Source organism: Papaver somniferum, chromosome 10, assembly GCF_003573695.1.
Source record: "Papaver somniferum cultivar HN1 chromosome 10, ASM357369v1, whole genome shotgun sequence".
In the NCBI taxonomy this organism is placed as follows: Eukaryota; Viridiplantae; Streptophyta; class Magnoliopsida; order Ranunculales; family Papaveraceae; genus Papaver; species Papaver somniferum.
Genome location: NC_039367.1, coordinates 9711848 through 9729478, shown reverse-complemented (window position 1 = coordinate 9729478; position 17631 = coordinate 9711848). Strand labels below are relative to the sequence as shown.

General features: G+C 40.8%; 1 protein-coding gene and 1 pseudogene across 1 annotated transcript; one reads left to right on the top strand and one right to left on the bottom strand.

Annotated features, from left to right (window-relative positions):
* The first annotated feature begins 10906 nt into the window (after window positions 1-10906).
* LOC113315315 lies at window positions 10907-11632 on the top strand. Its single transcript, XM_026563609.1, has one exon. The coding sequence runs from the start codon at window positions 10907-10909 to the stop codon at window positions 11630-11632; it is 726 nt and encodes a 241-aa protein (XP_026419394.1).
* Window positions 11633-17531: 5899 nt separating this feature from the next.
* Window positions 17532-17631, bottom strand: LOC113319932 (annotated as a pseudogene).

Sequence of the window (17631 nt, the reverse complement as noted above, 5' to 3'; positions counted from 1 at the left end):
GGGAAAGTCAATCCAAGAATTAGCATTAACTGCTATAAGTACGGACTTGATAGAATCTCAGCCATCTTCGTGGATCTTCACAACAGAGCCCTCGATTCCGAAGGCGAGCTCAGGGTTTTCCAAGACCGCTACATCAGACTAGAAGAAATCCAGAAGGAAAACCCCAGGGCACAAGCAAAGACAACAACAGCTCCGCAGCGAACTAACTCTCTAGAACCAATTTCGGAGGTACCTAAGCGACAAAATGAAGCCGGGAGCAGAACTAGCTCTCCAGAAAAACGATCCAAATACGGAGACGGAAAAAGAGGCAAAAGAAGAAAATAATTTGTGGATAAAATCTACACGAAGCTAAACACAACTTTCTCTCACATCCTAAGCAAGGAGGGAGCAAAGCCAGGATTTCCTTACCCGGGAAAGCAACCAGAAAAACGAAGGAGGCCAAGGAGTATTGTGCATACCACCAATACTATGGGCATACAACTGATATCTGCTACCACTTACGCAATGTGATCCAAAGATTCATCGACGAAGGCAAATTCATGGAGTACGTACAGCTACAACCTGCGAAAACTGAGGAGACCCCAAAGAAAAGAACTACCTCAGGACGGCAAATACATCAACATGATCACCTTCTCCAACGGAGGCCAAGAATAAATGCTCGAAGATATCCTCGAGTTAGATCTAAATAGAAAGAAGATAGAATCCCATGAGGTGTTCAAGCTAAGTAGACCACCTACTAGCACTTGGGAGGAGTGGATGGCCACGCCATTAACTTTCTCAACAAAGGACGTCAACCAGGAGGTTGAAATGCACAATGATCCATTAGTAATCACTCTTCCAATACACGGATGGAATGTTACGAAGGTCCTCGTTGATGGGGGAAGTTCGTTAAATGTGCTATTTTACGAACCCTACCTACGCATGGGTTTGACAGCGGAGCAAATGGATTCCTCCACTTGCACAATATACGGTTTCAATGGAACAGTCTCTAGAACAAAAGGAGAAATTGTCTTGTAGGTACATGCAGGACCTTTAGTAACCAATACACGGTTCCGCATACTAGAAGCACCTTCATCCTACAATGGAATCATGGGCAGGCTATGGGTTCATAGATTGCGAGGAACAACTTCGACATATCACCAATATCTACGCTTTCCCACACCTATGGGTGAAATGGAAATCAAAGGTGACCAGCAAGACGCAAGGCTATGCAATCTAGCCGAAATCAGACTCAACGAAGAAAGAACTGCTGCTCAACAGCACGAAATAAAAAGACGCAAGAAAAACACCAAGGAAGTAAAGTTGGGAACCTCCTTAGTACCCAAAGTCGTCTCAGCACCGGAGACAATTACCTCCGCCACTCCAGGCGCAGATGTCTCCGCTAAATGAAAATTACAGAAAAGCACTCCTCAACGACCTCAACAAAAAATCTGCTCACCGGTAGAACCAACGAAGAAAATCAACATAAGGACGGAGGAAGAACCAAAGATGCTCAACATCGGAACTTTGCTTGAAGAGGAAGAGGAAGTGAAACAACAAAGGTTACTAAAAGAATACGCAGACGTCTTTGCGTGGTCAATGGAGGACATGTCAGGAATTGATTCAAATTTGGTATCACACCACCTTCGGCTCAGACCGAAAGTACCACTGTTCAAGCAACGCATACGTAAAGTGGAAGACATCTACCACGAAGGGGTAGAAAAAGAGTTTCAAAAGCTACTTACAGCTGGATTCATACGAGAGTCAAATATCCCACGTGGATATCCAACATGGTCATTGTTCCTAAGAAAAACGGAGGCGTGCGCATTTGCATCGACTTTAGCAATCTCAACAAAGTGTGCCCCAAAGACAGCTACCCACTGCCAAATATTGACCAGCTGGTCAACGCAACTGAAGGCCACCAAAGACTATCTTTCATGGATTAATACTCATGCTACAACCGAATATCTCTCGCAGAAGAATATCAGGAGCATACTGCGTTCTTTACCCCACGAGGCCTGTATTTCTATATAAGGATTCCTTTTGGGCTAAAGAACGTGGGGGCAACATACCAACGATTAGTAGACAAAATCTTCAAGCCATGGATAGGCAAAATACTGGAGGTCTACGTAGACGACATGCTCGTCAAGAGAAAAGAAGCAAAAAACCATCTCTCAGATCTAAGGGAGATATTTGCATCCATGAGGAACTTCCACATGAAGGTGAACCCGGAGAAATGCACGTTCAGAGTTACCTCAGGAAAATTCCTGGGATATATGGTGACTAAGCGAGGAATCGAAGTAGACCCAGAAAGGGTCAGAGCAATAATGGAGAATCCATCTCCACAGACTCTAAAAGGAGTACAAAAGCTAAATGGAATTTTAGCTTCTATGGGAAGATTCATATCAAGATCGTCAGATAAATGCAAAGCATTTTTTGATACGCTAAGGAAAGGAAGCAGGTTTACATGGAACGAGGAATGCGAACAAGCTTTTCATAAAATCAAAGAGTACTTGGCATCAGTACCCCATCCTGCAGAAACCAGAGCCAGGTGAGATGCTCACCCTATACCTAGCAGCAACAAGCTACGCTGTGAGCGCAGTGTTGGTACGAGACCAAGGGCAAGGAGAAAAGCATGTATACTACATCAGCAAGACACTCAGTTCAGTGGAGTGTAATTACACCAAGGTGGAGCAGCTTATATATGCCTTAGTAGTGGCAACACAGAAACTAAGGATATTTTTCGATGCACACACCATTCGAGTTTTCACAAAAGCTCAAATAAGTCAAATCCTCGACAGCACGGAGAAATTTGGAAGAGTGGAAAAATGGAATGCCATGATCAAACAGTTTCACATAATCTTCGAAACCAGGAAAGCGGAGAAGTCACAAATCTTAGCAGACTTCTCAGCGGACCTACCTCTGAATGATGAATCATAGATAGACGGCATCCCAGGAATGGAGGAAGAAAAGACGGAACCAGAAGACCTCTTGGAATCGCAAAATTCACGAAGGTGGGAAATATTCATAGATGGCTCCTCAAACGGAGCAGGCATAGGGATTGTGATAACAACCCCTATCGGAGACCGACTCATCTATGCATTCAGGTTAGAATTCAAAAAATACACTAACAACATCACGGAGTATGAGGCAGTCATACATGGTCTACGCTTAGCACAAGAATTGGGATTATCGGATATTCGTTTGACTAGTGACTCACAATTGGTCATTAGACAAACAGAGCTCAAATACCAAACTCTGGATCCAATACTATCTTCGTACCTAAAGCTAGCACAGGAGCATGCATCAAATATCAAAAGGGTCACATTCAGGCATGTCTACCGGAAAGACAACAGACACGCGGATGCCTTAACATTTATATCATCAATGATGAGGGACAGAAATACCACCTCTATCCAAATTGGGAGAATTTATGAACCTTCGATAGAAGGACTAACCTCAGCAGTTGAGGGAACCCTGTCCGTCCAGACCAGGGCCATGAGAGAAGCAGAGAAATAGAAATAAGAAGAAGGAATGGAAGAACCAGATAACGAAGCCGACGAGGCCGACGAAGATCAATCCATGTCATACGGAAGCAACGAAGACGAAGCGGTAGACAATTGGAGAATCCCGATTCACCAGTACATTGACAAAGGTACCCTCCCCGCAGATGTCAAAGAAGCTCGAAAACTCGAATCAAAGGCAGCAATGTACAACCTAAGAGATGGAATATTGTATAGAAGGTCATTTCTTGGACCTCTGATGCGGTGCCTCTCACAAATCGAAGGTCGAAGAATACTGCATGATATACACAGCGGAGAAACTGGCAATCATAGTGGAAGAAGGTCTTTGGCGATCAAAGCAAAAATGCAAGGATACTATTGGTTAAGCATGGACGAAGATGCAAAGAACGTAGCAAGGTGTTGCGAAAGATGCCAACGCTTTGCCAGGAAGATTAAAGCACCAACAACAGATCTTAAATCGGTCATCAGCCCATGACCATTCGTCAAATGGGGAGTTGAAATTGTTGGACCCTTGATAGAGGGGACATCGAAAAGAAGGTACCTTATCGTGGCTACGGATTACTTCACCAAATGGGTGGAAGCAAGGGGTTTGGCAAGAATTAGGGACACGGGTGTCTTTAAATTCTTGTTTGAGCAAATTATCTGCAGGTTCGGAATACCAGCCGCCATAGTCTCTGACAATGGCAAGAAGTTGGAAGGAAAGAACATAGACATGTTGTTTAAAACATTCAACATTCAGAAAAACAAGTCTACTCCAATATATCCTAAGAGCAATGGACAAGCGGAGACCACTAACAAGACGATAGCAATGAACTTAAAAAAGAAGTTGGGGGCATACAAGAAAAGATGGTGCGAGCAGCTTCACAATGTCCTATGGGCCTACCGAACTACGAGAAGGAAGACCACGGGAGAAACTCCATTCTTGTTAACCTACGGAACCGAAGAAGTCATCCTAGCGGAGATAATACTGCCAACAACGAAAACAGAGGCATGGGAATAGAACCTGACAACAGATCTTATGCTAGAAAATCTTGATGACCTTGAAGAAAGGCGGGAAGTGGCTTTGCAAAGGATGGTGAACTATCAACGAAGGCTAGCTCGTGAATACAACAAACGGGTAATTCCTAGAAACTTTGTGGTTTAAGAGTACGTACTACGTCAAATACTACCATATCAAAGGAAGAAAGAGTGGGGAAAATTAGCTCCGACATGGGACGGACCCTACATCATACACGATATTGCCGGGAAGGGTTCATACTACCTAAGGAACCTCAAAGGAGAAGTATTGCAACACCCTTGGAATGCAATTTACCTAAAGAAGTACTACCCGCAAGTAAATGGTTATCACTCAGGAGAAGAAGGGAAGGGGCAATGGCCCACCATGTTCTATCCCTGATCAAAGGTGTTATAAACCTAACTAATCAGTGAAAGAAACTTTTTGCTAAGAAAAAGTACATGTTGATTTAATAAAAATTGGGTTAGAATAGACACCCTCCGTCAGAATTGACGATGAGGCAAGGCACGACATAACTGCGCATATGTCAATCTCGGATCCTAATGGCAAATGGATCCCACTAAAAGGCAAATAATAAGCAATACATCCCACAAAGAGAGATACCTTGTCGAAGTAAAGCATCAATCGCGTTGAACGCGTAGGGTTACAGGAAAATTATTTCCCACTTAGGAGCCCTCGCCACCACGGTACATTCTGGCCAAAGGATACTTGGGTAGGATGATGAATGTTCCACCAAAGGTTAAACATACCTTAGCACCTTGTGATGACTCGAATGTGCAAATGATTAGACACAACACGTCTACATATATTCATATAATAATGAAGGTACCATAATTGTGTTACCAAAATACGACTAACATGTCTTAAAAGTTGCAGATGACAAAGGTTCAAAACGTAACAAAGAGTTGTTTCAAGGAAAGGAGACAGCAAAGGCCCCTCAGGTGGGGGCATAATACAACGAAGAAGTTCAGTTGGAAACAAAACCAGCGTAGCGTGATTATGGGTAAGGAAGACGGGGAAAGACAACTCCCTCATCCTGGAGCTCGGCCTCCGTAAAAGCATCATTGATATAATCAATGGCAGAACGCTCAAATTGCACCTTCATCTGTGAAGCCTGAGCCTCTAGATCCGAAGCCAACTTCTGACAGAGCTCCATAATTTGAGCACCAAGCTGATCATTAGCTTGCTGAAGTGCCTCAGCTTTAAACTTAGCAGCAGCATCAAACTGGCGAGATATCTCCAACGCAGATATCTGACCCTCAAGGCGGCTAATCTTGGCATTTTCACCCACCAACTGCTCCTGGAGACCTGCGGATACGAAGGGTATCAACAACAAGAAAAAGCAGTGGAAGACACAAAGAATGCTACGGAAAAATAATTATCCTAAGCTACCTCCGACATGGCTAAAGGATTCTTCTAAACTATATTGAGCCTCAGCAAGATCCACCTCAGCCGCATCGAGATCTTCCACAAGGGTATCCCTTTCCGTCCGGAGATCATCAACATCTATCCGGAGCGAAGCATTCTCAGAGGATAAATCTTGGTACATACTCTCTAAATCTTCAAACCTTTTTACTAAGGATGCATGAGACATGGAAGAAGGCACGGAGATGGCATCGACAAGTTTGTTCTTAAGAGAACGGACCTCAGAAGTTAAGACGTTACGCTCCGCAGTAACTTTAGCTAAGGAAGCACAAGCATCTTCAAAACCGGCATGATACTTCTTGCGAATAATTTCTTGAGCTGAGAGACGTTTCTAGACTAAGGAAATATCCTCCTTTTGCTTTAAAATGAGACTCTCTTTCCAGATAAGGGCTTTGTCATACTCCTTACGAAGCAAAGCCATCTGCCTCACCAACTCAGTTTTATGGGCAGACTCGAGGGAAAGTTGGGCCTCATTATGGATGGTTACGTTCATCAGCATATCAAATTTCTTTTGATAATAACAAACGTTGGAGGTTAACTTGGCCACTTGATCTTGAAGATATATAAGTTCACTAGAGCTACCGGCTGGCAGACGAAGGATGTCTCAGGACTATGCAACCAAAAATAAAGAAAAAGCTAAGGAGAAGAAGAAACAAACCTATGGATTTGGAGGACTCAACGGCTAAGGAAGTATCAGCGGCTTTGCGACCATCCTCAGCAAACTTGGAAGCATTATTAACCCTCTCGAGAGACAATAAAAAAGCTTCCAAAGACCTCTGAGTCTTCCTCAGATCATCCTCCAACGAAGATATCTTAGCAACAGGAGCAACATCAGTTGACGAAGGCTGATGTGCAATAGCAAGCGCATGTTCTTGACGAGCACGTTCCAACAGGGCACTCAAATGAGTACACTTAGCTCTATAAACCTTGAATAAGGTGTAGACAACATCGATCTGCTTGCAAAGCTGCAAGTGAAGGAATGTATGAGCAGACAAAGGATCAAACTAAGAAGAAAAACAATAAGGTAAGAGCCACTTACCGAGAATGCTGAAAGACGAGCGAGGAAATTGGCGTAGGTATCTATGAAAGCCTCCATCTCTTGAACGCTACCCCTGCGGATATCACCAAAGATCTGACTGGAGCGAAGACAATCAGGGTCAAAGAACAAGTCTTTAGCTGCACGATACTGGGAAGATAGCACATTCAGCTGCGAAGATATATCGAAAGAACTACCAAGATGATGATGATCAACTCCAACAGAAAAGGGATCCTTGGAGTCCCGCAGGATGGCTTCGAGAATGGCGTCATCAGAACTACCTAAGGTCAGGCTCTCCGACAGCTTACCCTGGCTAGATTCAGCAACAACTCCCTCGTTCATTTGAGCACGAACATGGGGCACGACTGTTGAACCCTCACCACGACGAAGAGACGGCATGGTGGATGATCTAGGAACAAAAGGAAGAGCTTGAGAACCGACCAGATCCATGTCATCGGCAGAAGGAAGATTACCCAGTACGGTGTAGTCTGGTGACGAAGGTGGGGGTTCAATAGCTTTTATAACAGGGGAAATAGAGACAGACTGAGCACTCTCTAGTGAAGAAGGAGCAGCATTGAAGGAGAAGCTAGCTAGTGAAATCACAACCTTCTTTTTCGGCTGCGAATATGAGCTACCAGCCCTCACCGTGGGGGTAACAACCTTATCAAATGAACCACTCTATTGAAGGGAGGTAGCAGCAGACGAGGGGAGACTCTTAGAAGCCACAACAACAGCTCCATCAGTGGCAGAAATAACGGGCAAAGATTTGTTAGGAGCAGAAAACGAAGGGCTCTTCAAAGACAGTGTAGGAGCGTGGGCTTGAACGCTAATAGGCTCGACCAACTGAGAACCAATACCAACAAGAAGGTTCTCACCCTCAACTGAGGTAGCTCGGACTGGACTAGGGTTATCTTTGGCAAAATCCTCCTCAATATCACCCAAATGAGGACTGAGGCAAGTATCCTCGATATCCTCCATGTCTTCTTCACTTGGTACCTCGTCAGCAGCCTTTGGATCCTTATCCAAAGCATCAAGATCAATAACAGTCTTCCATTTAGCCTTTCTCTGGGAAGACTATAAAGAAACACATGCGTCATCTAAGAATCAGGGGCAAGGAACTAAGGAACTTGCAAACACAAAGGTATGACAATGATCCTTACCTCCGCGGGCGTTTCAACCAAATCCTTCCTCTTCCTAGTCCTTGTGGATACAGAGTTACCAGCAGAGCTTGAAGCAGTCCCAGTAGAAGAAGCATGGGGCAGACTGCAAAAGAAAACCATTAGAAAAACATCTTGGCGCCTAAGCAGCCAAAGACACCTAATCAGACAAAGATATCAAAGCAGACGAAGATATTAAAAGCAAAGGTACCTCATGAGAAGCAACAGGATTAAAAAGCCAAGGCCGATACCCATCATACTTCTCGGGCAAAGAACGAGCTGAACGAGGGACAGAGGGATCTGCGGTGGTGAAACCATAGGCCCAAGGACCATCTACACGAAGAGGAGTATGAGCCCAATGATCATCATGATCAAGACGGATGCGGTCATACTTCGGCAAAGGCAGCCTAGCAGAATAAGGGATGGTAGTCAAACCAGTCTTATCAATCTCCTCCAGCAAGCGAAGGCTGTTACCATCCCTAATATTCCTAGCAGTAACATGAATACGATGAGGGCCAACACTCCAAGGAAGAAGGTTACTTTTCTGAATGGCATCGGCAATGTAGCATTGAAGTTGGTGGGGGTATAATCCTCCTGCTTAGATCTCCCTTAAGCAAAGGGGTCATAAGACTTCAAAGTAGTCTTTCCCTTTCTACGATACCAACTATCATGAAGGGCAGGCCAGTAATTACCAGTATACTGCATGACTCCTCGGACCTGAGTCTTATTTTTCGGGTCATCCCTGGTAGACAAGACGTCGTAGTAGAAAGGATCATTTCTACTAAACAAATGAAGGAGCATACCTGCGGCCAATTGGACAACACTAATCAGAAGATTATTCTCATCGTAAGGAAAATCTCGAATAAGAGACTCGGTGAGAACATCAGGGTCGTTGACAAAGGAAATCTCAAATTTTTGAAGACAAAAAGACTTATCAATCTCATCCAAAGTCAGATGGGAATATCTATCCTTGTCACGAAGTGTCAGCCTTAGCAGTTCATAATAAGGAGGAGGAGGTGGAAGATCCCCGATAACAAATCCTTCAACATCAGGGTCCACAAATCCTCAGGCACCGTAGATACCTCAGTCCCAACAGGCACCTCAGAGTCCTCAGGAGGAGGGGATGGCGAAGCATCAGGATGATCCATTCGCGGAGGAGGATCAGTCGACGAAGACATCTTCGAACCCTTGCGCGTAGGCTTCTTCGGGAGCCTCATAATACCTAACATCAACAGGAAGAATATCTTCATCAACAATGGCAGAAGAAAATCACATTTTATTCCAAAAGCAGAAAGGGGCAAAAAACGACATACTTTGGGCATGGGTTTTACTAAACCAACCAAAGGAAACGTTTGAACACATCATTAGGAGAAAATGAATAGCGTACATCACGAAAAGCAAGATTGCAGGCAAAGAACGATCATGGCGAAATCATCATCAAAAATCAAAGTGGAACAAAGCCCAGATTCCCATACAGCGTGAGCAAGTAAAAAAGAACGATAATTCTCACATGCAATTATTAACAACAACATCAGTAATCCCCTAGTCAAAGAAAAAGACACAGGGTTAAGCATGAAGAAAATCAAAACTAAAAGGAGAGTATCACTTACTTGTACGATCAACTGTGGAGCCAAAACACTCGAAAAATCAAAAGGAGGAAGGATCAATTAGCAGCAGGAGAGGAATCTCAATGAAAGAGATAGAGAGCGACAATTCGAAGAAGAAGAAAGGGAATTAATAAAAAATTCCTTCTCTTTGTTCCCCTCTTATAGGCGGCTGGAGAATCCAAAAATTTGGATGTCCCGAAATTCAAGGGGAAGTTATTGCATGAAAGGACATGTAGGGACCACCCAACCGGTACGTGCAAAAATGGTGGCGTAACGGAAGTTTTCTTCCACATCTACCAAATAGTAGAATATGAAAGAAAACGGTAAAACTGTGAATACCAATATTCTATGGAGCACGTGTTACGATCTTAGTGGCCGCGTACGAATTCAACTGTGTAGCCTTCGCTGGACAGAGAAACCTAAGTAGCAAAGGATACCTCCGCAGATCTACTTTATCTCGCCCCAAGAAAGGAGGCCTCGATGGTTGAGATGAGAAGAGTAAAAGCCTAGTCTACAAAGAGGCAGCTGGCGAAGAGACAGAGGTAGATGACGCATCCCATCAGCATTAAATGCACAAACCTCTTATATACACGCATGAGTCAAGGCACGTGGAGAGAGAAGGCGTGGCAGAACCCGATTGGCCGAAGCTGGCGGTGAACGAAGGTACAACCTGTACTAAGGTTGGGTAGTTCCTGAAGGAACGTGGGTCAGCTGAGGTGGCGGAATCCTACTGGAGAAAGCATGCGGTGGAAGAATGTACCGTTAGTTATGAAAGGTATATCAGCAAACGATGGACTCAGAGACAGCAAAGATATACCTGGAGCAGAAGGGGCTATAAATACTAAGCCTCACCAACAAAATAAGGAATTCAATAGCTAGGAGTGAAGATCTAGTCTTAAGCTTATACCTCTTTAATGTTTAAAAATTAAGTATTACTTCAACTTGAGTTCTCTCTATTACTTTGGGAAGCATTTAAGATCTCTTGTAACCACCACAACTTAATATAAAACAATCACTCATTACCCCGTGGACGTAGAAACATGTCGAACCACGAAATCTCTTGTGTCTCATGATAACTTAGAAGCTTTTATATTATGTTTGTGTTCTTCGTTATTATTGTGATCTTGAATATCTTTTATTACTTAGTATTATCAGTTCAACAGATGTATCGATACTACTTAGCATCAGATTCTCTGGGTTGTATACATTACATAGACTACGGGAAAATTAGTAATCACACCATCCATAACCCAGGAAATGGTGGAAAAGACAAGTTAATATGGAAATATACTACGTCATGGGTGTTTAGCGCAAAGTCGTTTGAGAAGTTATTAGAAAATGATAATGGCCAAACTTCAGCTAGTATGGACCCGGTGTTTCTTTGGAAGAAGTTGTGGACTGTGAAAGATATTGCCCCTAAGGTCCTTGTTTTCATATGGAGATTGGTTTATAATGGCTTGGGTTGTCGTGCTGCTATTGGACGTTTTGCTAGGCACGTTGATGTAAACTGCTGCTACTGCATTGATGAAGAGGAAAGTATCAACCATTTATTTGCTCTATGTCCTAGAACTAGAGCTATCTTGTTTGCTTCTGATCTTAATTTTAGGTTTGATTCAAACTCTGCACCTTCAATTCAGAACTTAATTGCAGGTTGGCTCATGGCTAAAGACAACTATGCGTCCTTTTGCTACGGGGATAATGTGTTACGGAGTATTTGGAAAGCCAGGAACAAGTTGATTTTTGACAATAAACCTTCTAGTATTCATAAGATTCTTCATGATGCTTGGTTGCTATTTACTGACTACCACAAGCCCGATGATGGGAGGAATTACAATATGCGAGCAATTAAGTCACTCGTCCACAATGGATACCTCCAGATCCAGGAGTAGTAAAATTGAATTTCGATGGAGCTGTACACGGTTTTGAGTCTGGAGCTGCAGTTGTAGCCAGAGATTCTTCTTCGTCGGTTCCCGCAGCTGCATCATCTCTTCATCTACAAAACTGTCCAGTTGTGGCTGAAATATATGGAATTCTTCTTGCTCTACAGCTGGTGAAGACGAAGAGTTACGATAAAGTCCTCATTGAAGGTGATTGTCAGCAACTTATCCGCATCTTTAGCCGTGAAAGTTCAGTCATACCCTGGATAGTCGCACGTATTACCGAGGATATTCTAGATTTATATAAGTAATTCACTTCAGTTACTTATTCTTATATTCAACGAGATGCCAACGACATGGCTCATGATCTCGCACAGCACGCGGTGTTGAACCATATCCACACTGTGTGGTCTTCTTCCAATCTCCCTTCCTGTGTTATTTCTGGCACATGACTTTAGCTCGTAGAATTTGCTTTTGCTAGTTTTCTTTCCCTGTTTTTTTTTTCCTCTTTAGTTTTGGCTATCAAAAAAAAAATGAACTACTTGAATAAACTACCATACTATCTAGTTCGTTCTACAAAGTGAACTGCTTGAATGAACTATCATATGAGTTCATTCAAAAAAATGAATTCCGAGGTTGAACGAATATACGAATTCATTCTACAAATAAACTACTGTACATGTTTAATTATTCTACAAAATGAAACTACTATTACGAGTTCATTCTACCACATGAAATACTATTAGGAATTTATTCTACAATATGAACACCTATCACGAGTTCATTCTCAATATGGACCATTATTTACGAGTTAATTTTACAATATGAACTACTATAATTAGCACATATTACAAATTCATTCTATAATATAAACTGTCATAATTAACTATCATTACGAGTTCATTTTACAAAATGAATTACCAATCCTACAATATGAACACCTATCATATACGGGTTCATTCTACGAGATGAACTGTTAGAACTAGAATGAACTACTACCATACTCTAGAATAGTGTTCATTCTTGGATGTGAAGTACCATTATACCAAAAAACATTAAAATTTTGAAACGTAGTACAATGCATACACATTGTATAATCTCGTCGAGACCTTTCAGAATATATAAAATTTATTAATTTTTGACTTATATTTTGAGAGATGTTTAATTTTTTAAAAAAAATTTTTGCTTATATTTTTATAAAATAAAAATGAAATTGTTAATATAAAATATAGTTTGAAAAGAGAACATAATGGAAAATTACATACTTTAGGATGGTAACCACGAAACAAGCTGGGTTCCAACCCCATTTTGGATAGAATATAAATAAAGAAGTAGTTAGTACAATTATATATCACATGAAGTAAAAGAAAACAAGAGAGAGAGACAAAAGAGTATTTTAGATACCTTATTAATAATTTTGAATGACTAAGGGAAATTCCTATGGTAATCACCAAATAAAAAATTTGGTGAGCCACGTGGACGAACAAACATGATTTTCCACTAAGGAGAATCAGAGCAAAATGAATAAATATGATTTTTTAGGGTTCCACTACTATTTATTTTCAATATAAAATCTTTTGTAGGATAGAATTAAAGTTTAAATATTTAGGCGAGACGAAATAGGATAAAGTGAGATAAAAAATTGTAAATTAATATTTGGGAAACATAAATTGTACTGGACGAGTAGGGAAGAGCCGCGGGCGGTTGGAAAAGATCCTCCGGCGGATTTTATTTATCCGTGCGTATTTGGTTGGACCGCGTGGTTCTACAACAAATGCACGTCTCTTCATCGTCCACACTCAACAAACCAATAAATTTGTTAGTTTGTTCACTCGTTTTTCATGTTTGTTAAGTCCACAGTGGGAGCAAAATAAACAAAGTTCAAGTTTATTCATTCCATAGGAATTTCCCTAAGGACCAAACTGAACTCCTCTTTTGTTGGTGGACTAAACTAACTTGGCACCACCTAAAATAGGACCAAATTGAAATTCCTCCAACATTTAAACGATATGAATTATCGTTAATGTCCTTCTTATTTGATAATGTTTTGCTGAAAGGTCTTAGTCTTTGGTGTTAATATTTTTTTAAAATTATTTTCTCTGAAAAGATTATATGTTGTTCTCTTGAGAATGATATCAAGTCATGAGACAATTGCCAAAGAAGATATTTGTCTAAAGGAGGTAGATTAATATTGATAAAAAAATGTCAGGTGTAGCTTGCCAGTGTATTATCTATCACTGTTCAGCTCCCAGTTTCTGTAGAGAAATAATTGGATAAAATCATGAGACAATTTTTATGGGGATCTTTAAAGCAGAGGTCAAAGAAGAGTTGGGTGGCTTGGAACACAGTGCATTTTCCAAAAAAAAAAAGAGGAGGTGTAGGTACTATAAAGCTGAGAATCATGAACAAAGCATTGCATGCTAAGTGCATATGGTGGTATGGTAATGAAGAAAGAGTTTTATGGAGAAGGTGGTTCATCACGAATTTGGTGGAAATCAAAAAGCGTTTTTTCCAAATCAAACCAACACATCAGTTAGTAAAAGTTTATGGTATGGTGATAGACACATTTTTGTGTCCGATTTGTCTCGATTCTATATATTGTTAGGGCTCATTTTTGTACTTATTATGGTGTTTTATTTATTCGTAGGTATTTTTGGCCAATAAATATTTTTGGAAAAATTTGGCTCGAAAAGTTCTCGGAAAGCACCTGGAGGATACTTACTATTCGGACCCCCAGTTTGGACAAGGGACACTCCAATTTATAAGGGGCATTCATCGCTATCTGCACCCCATAACTACTATTTGCACCCACGGCTATCGGTACCCCAGGAGTGGATAAGAGGCAGCATCTTCTATCGTTTGAAACCAAAAATGGCGGGAAAGTTGATTCTCGTATGCAACAATTTTCCGATCGATTTTTGGGTAGATTTTAGCAGAGATCCATGGGCTTTGGTTAGTAATAGTATGTCATAATGAAACAGGCTTGGCACTTGGGTTTAAAGTCGAAAGTAAAGTCACGTAGTTTCTATACAGGGAGAGTTACGGGATTTGTTTGAAGGAAGAATATCTCGGTCTGATTAAGTTGTGTGTGAAGAATATATGCTGTTGATTTGATTATATCTTTGGGAAGAGTCCAGGAAAAAGCAAAGTAGCCACGTAGGAGGAAAAAGAGGAGTTTTCATCAGTTGGATTCAAACAGGGAAGAATATCTTATTTACGGAAACATGGGAGTAATCTTGGTCCTGTTCGAATTAATATGGAAGTTATATGCATTATCAACCGAGGATTTTGCTTGTGGAGGCATAATAGGAGAGTTTGAATGAATCTGGAAACGCATATGAGAAAAGAAAGGGAGATATTGCCGTCACTTGGAGTAAAAGAAAAAGAGAAGAAATCTCGAGTATTTCTGGAGATTTAATCGAGTTGTGGCCTATAAAAGGAGAGAGGATAAGTCATATAAGGGGTACGAATCCTTTCATAGAATTTTATAACACCACAGAGCTCCAGAGATCGAGTTGCAGGAAAATACCTTATTCTGCTGCTGCTGCTGAAGAGGAAGAACACGAAGAACATTGACGCACAAGCAACTGTCGCAGCAAACTATCATTGTTTCACAGCAGTACCTATGTGTCGTTCAGCACATATGTTGCATTAGGTATTTAGCTACTATTTCTCCCTGTAACAGTGATTCTGCAACACCAGCAAACTGTTGCGAATCGTCTGTATTATCACTTTTCATCTTTTTAATCATCTTTTGAGCCATAAACAATTATTTTGAGATCATGATTAATATGAGGATCTAAACCCCATTGCTGAGGCGATGGAGGAAGCTATTTTTCCAACAAAATGCGGTACAATCTATTTTATTTAACTTATTGCAATTATTATTATGATTATTTGCCTTGAACTATTATTGAATATGATTTTTATTTGAGTGATTGTGATCTATTTTGATGGAGTATGCTTAGTTTATAGACTCTTGATGCTTCATACTTGGTATTTACAATTATTACTTTTGAAAATCTATTACTTGCAATATTTTAGAATCAAATTAAACGAGAAAATTGCATGAATATAAATATTTGGACCAAATCACTTTGAACTTGGAAAATAGTGGAATCTTAGCCTCAGTGTTCTTTTAATATTGATACCAACTTTGTCGGTGTTTGTTACAATTATTAGCGAGTTTTCTATTTAGTTTTGAATTTAAGTCTAAAGGTATCCTTCACAAGTTCGAGAATCGAATCACTTTTTACCACTATCTACAAATCACATCAATTTTGGCGCCGCCGACGCGGACTTGTTTTTAGGGTTTTCGATTTTTTTATTTTATTTTTTGTTATTATTTTTGTTCTTTTTTATGTTTTTGGGTATTTATCTTGTGTCTACAGGTTCTGGATCATAAAGAAAATTGAGCCAAAGAGTTTGGTGATTTCATAAAGACTTGGAGCTAAAGATTAGAGCAAAAAGAACAGAAAAGAAGACAATTTTATTTTAGACAATTTTAGTTTAGGGTTTGTTTATTTTCTTTTAGAAAAAAAAATAAAAAAATATTGTATTAGGGTTTATTATTTTTGTAATTTTTCTTTTCTTTCTGGACTTTTGGACTTTTGGACTTTGGGACATTATTTTTTTTATTACCCTACGGAAGGGTACTTTAAATATAAACTGTTTGCAGAGAAGGAGGACAATTACGATATTGTATCTGCACCTTGGGTTCGTACACTTGACATCGGAGTCAGTGGCCCGAGTCGACTACAACCGATTCATCCCCCGTCTGGAACGGGAGGTAAGATTCTAAACACTCGCGAATCCCCTGTCAGCGAGTTACTGGTCTCATTCGTATGCATATGTTGAGGACTGAATACGGACATTTATTTTTCTAGTAAAGGGCAAGACCTGGCCATACAAGATAATTGTTCGGATTTCATCACCGTTCTCTTCTTCCCCGCTTTAGGAACACGTAACCTACGCGAACCTGAGCCTAAAATTTTGACTAGAACGAGACCGATAGGGTAACGAGCTTAACAGGAAAGTCATTCGAAAAATATTGGTTACTCTTTTAAGCATACTTCGAAGTTCTTGACGGTTTCTGTAAGTTGAATGCGTGACTGCGCCGCCTTGTAATACCGGTGAGGCCTTAGGTATCAAAGCTCCACCGAGCTTCTCTCGCCTCTATTCAACTTACTTTAACTCGGATTGATTCCAGAGGGGTTTGCTTAAATTGTAACGAATTCCCGTTCAAAGGATTAGAAGCTGGTCTAGAAACAATCTAAGTGGAGCCATCATGCTTTTTGTTTGCTAGAAATCAATAGGTTTGATTTGGTTGAGTCGGCCTTGATCTGTGTTTGCTTACCCTTCCAATTTAGAAAATTTTATTGTATGCCTGAACGTAAAAGAGACGCACTAGGTAGATTTATTACAGAGAAACCTAGTAGTTCTAAGCGTCTCGATTACCTTAATCTAGAGAGTACGACTTTTGAAGAGTCTGTTTTTGAACGTCCTTTGACTGAGGAGAGAATCCTTGTTTCTACGATAGCGCCAGAAATGGCAACTTTGGAAGCTTTGTTGAATCCAACTAGGACTACTCGTCCCTCATGTATCAGGTTAGCTGAGACGGAAGCAACTTATGAACTTAAACCTGGGACCTTACAGCTGCTCCCAATCTTTTTAGGGAAAGAAAATGAAAACCCCTATTTCCATGTTAGGGACTTTGAGAAAATTTGTAGTACCCTCAGGATTGGAAACCTAGATGATGATGCTTTGAAACTTAGGTTATTCCCCTTTTCCCTGAAAGATAAAGCTAAATCGTGGCTATATAGTTTGGATTCCGGGTCAATCGAAACGTATGAAAAACTTACATATGCCTTTTTGAACAAGTTTTTCCCTAGGCACAAAACATCGTCTATTAGGACGCAAATCTGCATGTTTTCTCAACAGGAGGGAGAAACTTTGTATAGGTATTTGGAAAGGTTCAATGATTTATTAGCCCAATGTCCTCATCATGGTTT